We start from the raw sequence: 11546 nt of genomic DNA, 5'->3' as shown, positions 1-11546 counted from the left end.
ATTGGAGCGCCATTTTTATTTCAGCCAATCACATGCTCCCATTTGGCTTTAACAATGCATTCAATGCTGCTCCAATAGTCCACTGTTTTCAAGCTGCTCTGCCCCAGCCAATGACTAATGTCCACGTACACACTCTGCCATTGAAAGAGTCTCCCTACAAGTGCTCAGAGGGCTTTTGTCCCTCACTTTGAATGTCTGTCTGATTTTCGAACACCCACCATTGGTTTCACGCACTTCATTTGAAGTTGGGCTTCAAGATCGCACCAACTAAGCACCAACTTTGCATTTTATTCTACCATGTTCATTGTCCCTTAGCCCCTAGCACCTCCTCTCTCCCTTGCTTAGCCCCCCCCCCATCCCCTCTCTCCATTGCTCTCTCTCCCCCTCTCCCTCTCGACTTAGTCCCCCGCTCTCACTGTCTCCATCTCATCCTTTAAGAAAACACATACCCCCCTCCACCAAGTCACATCCCTCGACCTCACATCTCCTCCCTCCCTCGCCAACTCTACGTCTCCACCACCTCACCTACCTCTTTGCCCAATGCTACTTCGAACAGCTTCCAATCTCATTTGCTTGACACGTGACTTCCTAGCTAGATCTCCTTGACACTGGTAGCTACCATGCATCTTGCTTGACGAATTCAAGCGCTTTTGGATGCAAAAGAGAGAGCAAATAATTTTTGAAAGGGTGTTGGAACATCTACCAATAAAATGCAATTTTTGTTAGATGGCAATTTGAAACTTAGATTGTTTATGGAAATTGAGAAAAGGAGTTTCAAACTTTGTAAAGTAGCACATCCAATCCTGATGTTTTAAACAGGTTGCCCTGCCAATGAAATCAAACGAAAGTGGGCGATAGTTGCATGTCTCCATCTTTCCTTTTTCTTGATTCCTCCCTAACAACAACAACAATCTTCATGCAATCAATGCTCCTTTGATTCATTGCATGCAACATGTCTGTATCGTGAATCGTGTGATGCCAAGCAGCTTTGTAGGGCGCACGTCCAAAAATTTTGTGGTGAGTGTGTGTGATTTGGACATTGATCGACTCCGTCTCTGACTGCCATTGAAATTATGTGCCATTTGCAGCAGCAGAATTATTTAGCCTGCGGGAAACGATGTATCATGTGCAATTTCTGCTTTCGTGATGGCGATGCATTTGCATTTGTTTTGCTGCGTCTGTTTGTTTAAGCGAGTAGTGCATCGGCACACCTCTGCTTTGGAAATTGGGGACTCTTAAAATTTCAAACTCTTGTGTGAAGAAGAAGAAGAAACAAGGAGAGCCAGAGATGAGCGTTGTCTGGCTGGCTATGCATTTGTTTTGCTGCGTCTATTTGTTTAAGCGATTAGTGCATCCGCAACATTCAACCACCTGTGCGTTGGAATTGCAAACTCTTGTGTGTTAAGGAACAAGGAGAGCGAGATGATATCCCTGCGACAATTCAGCACGCAGGTTTGCAACGGTCACTGGAGGGCAGTTGTCGGATCGACACACCAAACATCCTCATTCCCGTGTGCGTGCCCTCTCGTGACTTTTTTTTCTTGTTGATCGGTCCGATTCAGACGTGATTCGCCAACGATAAGGAACTTCTCGAGGCGACCACAACTTGGCAGCAAAATACGGAGAGAGAAAATGCTGAGCACCGGGGGCGAAGCAGAGGCATACAGGCAGCATCGACGCGCGTCATTGAATCTCCCGGACTGTTGAAGGCTCTCTCGTTTGTCGGGACATCTTGCTGGGAGCTGCTGCTTGTGATATACCGGACTTCGAAGCTAAATATTTATTACGGGTCCGCGAGGGCTGCAGGAACGGGTTCGGACTCCATCAGGATTTCATCAGCTTTCCTCAGCGATCGTCCAATGTGTCTCTCGACAAATATCGGCCCAACTGCTGCGCCCGACCATGAGTTGAAACCGCAGTGACTGATGCTTTCCGCGTTGTTTGGTGTCTCCTCTCGTACTCGGTGATCGGTCCAAATTAACATATTCTGGCTTTCAAAACGCATTTCCTTGGCACTCAGCCCCTTTCGTGTCACGGTTTTGCTTTTGCCTGTGAGTTCAGGCTCTCTCCTCATACTTGGAAGGTCATCTCGCAGCAAACAAAGAACTCAGCCATTGGATTTGCGGTCCAACTCGTGAGGGAAGAGAGAAGCCTTGCACGTGATTTTGAGAGACACGGCACACTACTTGAAACAAAGAACATCGAAATTACTGACCGAACGACTTGTTGAGGCTTTCCTTAAGCATTCATGTAGTGTCCTGCTCCTTCGCGGAGCCCCTTGCCCTAATGGTGCGGCGCCACGGTTGGCAACTTCCTGCTCACACGTACCAGGTTCGTTTCATTGCCTCTTTTCGTCTCCAGCGTTGACGTTAGAACTTTCCCAAATATTTTCTGTGAGTCTTGACACTTTGGGTCCGATACTGGGTGGTACAACGGTGCGATTCTGTGTTGATAACGAACTGGATCGCTTGGGTCTGTGAAGCTTGAGTAACCCTCGTTTCAGTTAATTTTGACATGTGGAAGCTGTTGCCCGTACCATTTTGGTGGAAATTTGAATTTCTAAGTTTAAGAGGAGCGCTATCCGCTTCTTCCAATTGTTGTGCCATCGTTTGCTTAAAAGACGACCTTGCAAGAGCTGGCAAACGCTCGAAGCGGACGAGTCAGCGTCCATGTCAGTAAGGCTCCAGCCATCGCAGATACATTTTATCTGGTGGACCAAAGTGAGCGTCAATTGAAGAGAGATAATTTTGCCATCCGGCGCTACGGCTTATACCGTCTGAACCTCATAGAGTTTAGTAATAATTGCAATGATTTTTTGAATCTTGTGATCTCCACCTTTTTATGTGCATTGTTGTGAGGCCCGGGCATTAAGGGTGGAAAACTGTAATTGTCATTCTCCTTTCAACTTGAAGAGTTTGTGCATGTTCCTAGGTAAAGACACGAGCCTCTCATTGTCAAACTTAGTCATATGCATTCATGATGACTGATTGTAAGCCTTCCCGCCTGGGTGGCGAGCAGAACTTTTCACCCAACATAGTAACTTGAGGACCACCAAGGTAACTTTGCATTTTACATGGGATGGTAAGGTAATGAAGCACTAGGCTCCTCGTGATCTGTCTGTTGATCTAGAACTCCCAACTCTCTGCACCACACTGACTAGTCTTATCTTTCTCTTTTCTTCGCTTACTATTTTCTGGCCATGTTTCATGTGTCATTTGAGTCCAGCCTGACACAGTCCTAGAAGAAACAGTTTCCCATAAGGGGTGGCCTGTAGAGGCGTGATGAGCACACCTGATTTGTGAATGTTAATAATGATCTTTATTCTGTTATTCCTTTTAGGAAGAAGTATGTTTTGTAATACTACTCTCGAAAAGAGTAGTATTACAGAACATACTACCTCCTAAAACGAAAGCCATGTCTAGAATCCATTGGCTTTCTGTTTCTGAAAGAAGTGTCAGATCGAAACAGTAAAGTAGCACCTGCGTTTGTGACTTCTGGCTCGTATCAACACTGATGAATAAAGTTTGCCTTTCAGGTTGTGGCAATTACAATCTTTTTCGTCCTGGCTACTGCTTTTTATGTTTTTCTTGCGCCCTTCTTGGGGAATACAGCCTTGGAATATGCTGCCATTGCAGTCTATTCTCCAGTGGTATGCCCCTTTCCTGGTGATTTTAAGATAATCTTTCATCAGGTGTTTGGATGGATATTTAAATGACTGCTTTTATTGATGTTTTGCAGGCCCTTGCAGTTTTCCTTCTCTATATTCGGTGCTCAGCTATTGACCCAGCAGATCCTGGAATCTTTGATACAAGTCGGAAGGTGATGCCTGAAGATGAAAAAGGGCATTTATCAGAGTCGTCATTGGCTCTTACATTAGGTCAGAGCAGGATCGAGCAGTCTCCAGGATTGTCAATCTCTGGAAGGAGCTCCTCTATAGCACAGCAGGAAAAAAGTTCGAACAAGTCTTCCAATGTTGAAGGAGGGAGAACAGGGGATGTGACCAGGCTTTCAGGGAGGCAGAATAGTTTGTGTGTTCTTTTGACTCGAGGATGCATGATGGGCTGGCTTGTAAAATATGATAACTGTAAGGAGGATGGTACAGAGCATCAGCCAGCTGCAGACGACGATGTGCTGTTTTGTACTTTGTGCAATGCCGAGGTGAAATTTTAGACTTTTGTAAATTCTTCTCACAGTCCAAATCTGCTGTTAAATCTTGGAGCTTGGAAAAGGTTGCTACAATTTATAATCTCGTGTTGCCTTGCACATTAATCTCTAACATCTTTTTCCTGCACTTGAGCTCGAAAAAACTTTGGCTTACAAATGCCTGAGGTTGCTCCTCTTGACATTGCAGGTTCGGAAGTTCAGCAAGCATTGTCGAACCTGCGATAAATGTGTTGACGGTTTCGACCATCATTGTCGGGTATGCCATTTACAAGTCTCACAGGCTCATGCTATCTATCAGCATGCATTGAAATTAAGAGGTTGTTTGTGTTATCTTACTTACGATCTGCTGATGTGGTGTGCTACAAATAAATTGATGTGAATTACTGTATGCAGTGGCTGAACAACTGTGTTGGAAGGAAAAATTATATCACTTTTGTCTCACTTATGGCAATATGCCTAGTTATGGTACGTGAGCATCTCCAGAAAAGATTGCCCTCAGTGCGAGTTCTGTATCAGGAAAAATTAAGTGCTGCTGTAAAGATCATCAAATTGGCATAATCAATATTAAGTCCTTTTTGTGGCTCTGCCAAGAAGTGTTTGATAATGTCTAGCTTGGAATTTAGATCATGTCTGTTACTGCTTTCGAAACATTACATGCATGATCATAGATTGACAGAAAGTGGTGCACAGCAAAATCCTTAACCCATTAAGACACTTCCAGAAATCTATTTTTTAAAGCAAGAAAGAGACTTCTATTAAGTATGAACAAAACTCGCGAGAGCAAGCTCAAAGTGGAAATACAAGCCACCGATTCAACCACGCACCTATGCATTTGGGGGTGTGCTCCTCCTCTTTAGCCTGCCTTCCTTAATCGCAGGGCCCCCTAACCCTGCTGTATTAAGTCCACCAATCCAAGGATTAGCATAACAGGGTAGGTGTCTCTTGGCTTGTAGAGGATGGATCAAACTTGCATTTGAGTCCATTGGCATAAGCAACAAGGAAAAGGGGGGAGGGGGGTGGGCAGCAGTTGCAATCCAACATGGTAACGTCACCATGTGCAACTTTTTGTCCAAGTCGTTACTTGCTTGTATTGGTGTGTAATTGTTTCTAAGCCATTTAAATGCCTTGGAATTGCTCATCAAGATGAGACTAGAATGAAATCCTTGTGCTCACAAGCTGTTGTAACTTGGATGAAGAGAATGAGGGCTTTTTTTTTTTGGCATTCTCCTTTAGTGCTAGCTTTTTGTCACCGCTGAGACCATTGTATAGATAAATGCTCACGTGTGTGACTGCGTGCATATGTATTTTTACTTTGGTCTAGTAGGGCACTGAGGATATCGGTGGGGATGTCATAGTAGCTAATCCCTGCTGTTTGTTATGGACCTTATGGTTTTTAACCTTGTTCATGACTATGTGAAGTTTATACACACACACACACACACACACACACACATATATACATAGAGAGAGAGAGAGAGATACGTACATACATACATGCATTTGTCATGATTGGAGTGTGGCTATCGGGGACAAGCGGTTCAAATGTGGATTTTGTATTGGCTCAAGCTTGTCAACTTGTTTGTAGCCCAAATAGAAGAATCAGTTTGCAAACTAACAGTAAAGTGGAGCTTCACTTTATAGCTAACTAGAAAAAAAGTTCTGGAGGGAAAACAGAAGGAGCAGACATTGGTTTACTTAAGGTGTAGACTCCAGCGTGGGCTGGAATCAATTAATTAGTCTCAAAAACCTCTTTTGATGCATAATAACAGTAGCACCTTAGTCATTTCGACTCCTCTTGGAAAAACATCACCAAGCATTAATTAGTTCACTATTACACACTTACTTACCTTTAACATTGTTTCTGCTATCAAACATCAAGACATTCCATCCTAGCAATATGTCCTTTCACTAGACACTCTCTAGGCTACGGCTTTGTAGACCTTCCAAGCAGCATATAGAACATATAAATCTGTTTTGCTAGTTTGTCTCAGGCATACATAATAGCCCATACATCCTAGGCGGTCCAAGTACTCTATTATGAATGCAAGCAATGGACACACAGATCGGGTAAGGTTATGTTCTCTCTGGTCTCCTAACTTCTGGGGTTTTAAAGCCTTTGACCCCCCAATGGTGAACCCCTACACATGAGACTGACAATTAATATCTAACTGAAACTGTGCAAGAAATTCATTTTTGCAAACACAGTCTATTTTAGAGATATAACCACTTGAATAACTTGATAAGAAAACTGAAAGTGCAAAAAATTGTGGATACGCTTTGAAGGATGGTACATCCAAACAACTTCTTGCTGTACAGTTGTTTACAAATTGCAAGGGAACAAATAGGTATTTGCACTTTTGTGCATAGATTATTTGATTTTGACAGGAAGTCGTGAAGACCAATCAAGTAAAATAGTATTACACTATTGCTTTGGAATGAGATTACAGCTTTCTTTTCACACAAAAAATATTTGGTTTGCAAGTATGAAGAAGCTCAACATGTCAAATTATAAACTGTTACAGACACTAATGGAAAGCAACATGGAAGTCTTCCAAGAACGAGACATACTGATAGTGGATGTCCAAGTGTGGTTATCGTTGCTGTATTGACAATTATGATACCTGACTTTTGCTATGTACTTGGTGTTGGAACCTCAAGCAAGTCACTACTCAGGAGCAAAGAGGTTATTGAGATAGCTAAGACAACTATGAATTAAGTATCCAAGAAAAGTTTTTGGTTACATGGATATTGTGACAGCGCTACCAAAGTGGTGTGCATTGACAAAAACAGGTCACGAAGAGTGGGGAAACAGGAGAGTAGAAGTGGTGAAACCCCCTGTCACCTCTGATGTTAGAGCTCAAAATCCCTTGCATGTGGATTGAGCACATAGATTTTTGGAACTTTGTAGCCATGTTAAAAGTGATAAAATGAGCTCTATGCATTGAAATCGGATTAGTAGATTGCTGCTACAGCAAGGCAAACACTCCCACTATATATGCCTTGCTCCTACCTGAAGTGTGTGTTCAGCATGATTATGGAGCTTGTTGATGATCGCTTTGAGGACTGATGAAGAGTTACACAACCAAGGAGGTACAAGGTTTGGATCTAAGGATTCTATCAATTCCATCTCATGGTGGCTATACATGGAGACTGGTTATTTCCTTTGAGGTCCCTACCTTCCCCTTGCAATTCCGAGGAAATAATCATTTCGGGCAGGGATGAGTCTCTCTCTCTCTCTCTCTCTCTCTCTCTCTCTCTCTCTCTCTCCCTCTTTCTGTCTCTCTCTCTCTCTTCCCCCTCCCTTTCCTGAAATCCCAGCCTGTGACGATGATTTCTGCAAACCTGACACCTGTACAGCCTCTTTTTACAGCCAGCCAAGCTAGTTGGCTCCAACCAGAAGGAAGTGTTGGACAACTGCAGAAAGGTTTCGGACATAGTACCATACATCTCTTTGTGAATATTGAGGTATCTAAAACAACTATTCACAGAGATGATATTCGTAATAGATGATCGATAAGCAGTTCTATTCCATAGACCTTGTTGGGTCTTCAGGGATCAATAAAATCTCTCTCTCTCGTCCCCCTTCCATCTCACCTTACTGCCCCTTTTCCAAATTTGGCCCCCTTACAGGTGGCTTCCAAGCATGCTCAGCATGACAGCTTCTATGACCAACAATATCAGAATGGTAGTTTTGGAGTGAATTGAGGTGGTTGGTTTGTCTGCTGACTTCTTTTGCTTGCTAATGCTAGGGATTCTAATGTCTATGAAATGAGATAGTGGCAGCTTGTGCTCCAAGATGTCTTATCTACTTTTCACAATGATGTTTTCATTCATGAATTTTCTACCTTTTGTTGTTTGAGCCTGGTGATATTCCATATGGGTTCCTCTTCAGTGGGTCATTCCTACATTTGTGAAGAAGTATTTGCTACTATATGAAGACCAAACTTTTAAGTACCTATGGCTCTCTGTTTCCGGTTGCAGCTTGTTCTGGATTGGAGCCTTGGATTGGCGGTGTTGGTGCGATGTTTTGTTGATAAGAGAGGGGTTGAAAGGCACATCATAGATAAGCTTGGGAATGGTTTTTCAAGGCCACCATTTGCTGTTGTGGTGGTAAGTCTTTGTGAGTAAGATGATTATACATTTGGAATCCTCTTTTTGTTAGCTACCTTGCCTTCTTGTCTCAAAATCGACTTGCTATCTTTTGCAGGCAATATGCACACTGATCCCTTTGTTGGCTACTATACCACTAGGAGAGTTATTCTTTTTCCACATCATACTGATCAGGAAGGTCTCTGTAGTTCTAACCTTAACCTGCTAGTTTACTTTTGGACGCATGCACGCACACACATGCATGTGCATGCATGCGCTGTGTGTGCACGCCCGCGCCTGTCCATATATCTAGAATTATAATTCGGAAAACTCAGCTTTCCAGCATACATTTTCATTGGCTTCTGGTTTTGCAGGGGATCACAACTTATGAATATGTAGTGGCCATGCGAGCACAAAGTGAACCTCAAGGAATTCCTGATGTAGAGCAACACAGCATTCCATCATCACCACCAAGTTCAACAGCAACAGGATGGAGTGGTGGTTCTAGCTCACTTGGTTTACAATATAGAGGAGCCTGGTGCACACCACCAAGGGTCTTTGTTGAGCACCAGGTAGGGTGCTGGTTTCTAAGCAAGGTTATGCTGGGTCCTCTTGACATCAGACTTTTATGAGAGTAACCTGAAGTCATGGGATGAAGAGGTGTGAGATTTGATTATGACTCGGAAGCTTTGAAGGGGCTTGTTTATTGAACGGTTATGTTTGCCTTCATGATGAATGAAGATTGGCCATCTCTGTTAAACATTCAGGAAGTAGAGTTAATGTTCAGGCCTACATGGGCATGCATGGTTCTGGTCTGTATGTGCAAGTGCATGTCCATACAGGTTGTGCAGATGCATGAGGGTATGCGCATGTGGACAGGTGCAGGTGAAGGTGGGTGATGGGGGGTGCATGTCTGTCAGTGTGATGAGATGGGTGGGGATGTTGTAGTAAATTAAGCTACTCCTTTGCATGAAGTAGTTAATACCATGTGATGACCATCGTAAGATATCAAGCGTAACTTTTGTAGGTTGTGGGTGGGCATGTTCTCAGATTAATCTTGTATTGTGTTCGTGTTGTGTTTGTGAAAAAATAGGATGAGATTGTTCCGCATTTGAGTCCAGGCATGGTTCCATCTACTGTGGATCCAGATGCCACACCTGCAGCTGGGAGGACAGAAAACAGAGAACAAAAGCGTGCAGTCAGGATCAGTGCATGGAAATTGGCTAGGTTGAATCCAATCGAGGCTGCAAGAGCTGCAACAAAAGCTAGAGAAAGCTCATCTGTACTGCGTCCTGTGGCATCACGCAACTTGGGAAGTAATGAAATAGGGTATAGTTCTAGCAGCAATGTTAGTACCCGAAGCAGCATGAGTGCAGATTATGGATTGATGGGCACTAGAAAGGAATTAAGACAGGATGTAGGATACTCGCCCAGGACAGCCTATCCTCCCAGTCGAGCTACGAGCAAGGATGAAGGTGATGCGGGGACTCTCAGCAGGAGCAGTTTAAGCAGTCCCGGCCATACCACTGCTAATAACTCAGTTGCATTGATCCCTCTGCCATTAGAGATGAGGATAGGGGACAGGGATACTCAGCCACGCCTTAAAGCTATAACTGACCATATGCAAGGACAGATGTCTTCTTCTGCGATGATTAATTTGGGCAATGCCAGGCACAGTTTACCAATATATCATGCCACTGTCTTATCTCAGTCATCCATTGAACACCCATCCTGGATTGGTGCTACTCCTGTCAGTGATGGGTATGAAGCTTCAAGTGGTAATGAGAGTATAGATGATGTGCAGAGGAATGATTTCTTGGTAGTGGATCCCCAATCAAAGCAGGATCACCTTGGCAGCAATGTGAGGGAAAGCAGGACTGCAGTTTACTGGGATCGTGCAGCAGGCAGGTTCATCTCTGTGCCTAATAGAAACCATCTCATCAGTATGTCAAATTTCCTTTCAGGGCAACCATCGGTTGATGCTCTAGCATCATCCACTGGCAGGGTTTCAGAGAACCCTGCCACAGTAAAGGAAAACACCAGGCAAGGCTCCTCTTCTGAAAGCTTATGTAATGCCCAGGATGGCTCCTCCAATAATCTAGCTTCCTTTGTTTCATCAGATAACCTTCTTTATAGTGGGACTTCAATCTTCTTTGGGGGCCCCCTAAGCGTGCCAGGCTCTAGGAGTGCCAAGAAGGAAAACTCAACAATTGCAACCATTGATGTTCCTGGAAAACCTTCAGTTGGCACCAGTGTTGCGCTTCCTAGCCAAAACAGTCAAGATAATCGGTCTCAACGTGGTTCAGCTATGCGTTCTCAGTCTCCTATCTTTCTTCCTCGATTCATGCAGACAGACTCTATGTTTTCTCGGTTTGCATCCTCGTGACAATACCTCTTTGATGTTGCTCACAATCTCTGCAGCTCCTCCCTTTGGGAAAAAACAACTTCTGCAGATCCTTCAATGGAAGGATGCTAGGGCATTGGAGGCATGTGAAAGTTCCAATTTGTCATATGTAGCCACTTGATCCAGTGATGCTAATCCCTGGACCGAGTCTATGTGCTCTGCAGTGGTGGTACTGCAGGTATTTTTGGGCAGTACCTTTATATGATGACAGTAAATTTGTTATGTGGCTCCATCTTACACGACCTTAAAGTACCTCATGTCTTAACTGGATCGACTGGTTAATTGCGAGCTAAATTTCTATGATGTTAGTCCAATCTTTGAAGCTTCTTGATGGAAGTGTACGACAATGATCAAATTCTGAAGATTCCCTGAAACTTCCACAGCTGATTTGACAGTAATGTACAAGATAGGAATCACTTATGATCGGCTCACCTATTTGCTCTTGGATTTGTGATAGGTTCAATTTGACATTAGAATAACCTGATTTGATTCTTAGATTGCTATCATGGGTAGGACAAATTTTATCTTTGGAAAGATGTAACTGTCTTGCAGAAGTACTGGAGAAGCATTCTATTAATGTTCATGGTATGGACAAAGTCCAGGGCACAGTGGGTGTAAACAACTCTTTTGTTTTAAAAGCTTGCCTACCGTTCTGGCTTTCTTTTCCTCAGTTTGTCATGATCACACTCATGTAGGTATGTATGATATCCAGGTACTTAGCGTGCAAGTGACAGAACATCCTTTACTTCTTTTGTTTGTTCTCCATTTCTATAATTCAATGACAATTGATTTTGTAAAGTTGCAGATTGAAACAACCTAGTAAAAGTCGTCTGGAGACTTCCACAATCTGCAACAGGTTTCCAACTTCCAGTTGAATCTTGTCTTTCTC

The 11546-nt window shown here is 43.4% G+C and overlaps 1 protein-coding gene across 1 annotated transcript; it reads left to right on the top strand.

Annotated features, from left to right (window-relative positions):
• The first annotated feature begins 1778 nt into the window (after positions 1-1778).
• LOC147885357 (protein S-acyltransferase 21-like) lies at positions 1779-11306 on the top strand. The gene is made up of 9 exons (XM_087396094.1): positions 1779-2331; positions 3536-3649; positions 3739-4158; positions 4352-4420; positions 4558-4629; positions 8146-8274; positions 8372-8452; positions 8628-8825; positions 9347-11306. Exons 1-9 carry the CDS (start codon positions 2287-2289, stop codon positions 10637-10639), a joined length of 2421 nt encoding a protein of 806 aa, XP_087252220.1. The 5' UTR covers positions 1779-2286; the 3' UTR covers positions 10640-11306.
• Positions 11307-11546: the final 240 nt, after the last annotated feature.

The sequence above is a fragment of the Dipteris shenzhenensis genome, chromosome 25 (assembly GCF_047967505.1).
Source record: "Dipteris shenzhenensis isolate YYH24624 ecotype China chromosome 25, Dip_SZ_1.0, whole genome shotgun sequence".
In the NCBI taxonomy this organism is placed as follows: Eukaryota; Viridiplantae; Streptophyta; class Polypodiopsida; order Gleicheniales; family Dipteridaceae; genus Dipteris; species Dipteris shenzhenensis.
The sequence above is the reverse complement of the archived record's forward strand: the minus strand, read 5'-3'. Positions and strand labels throughout refer to the sequence as shown.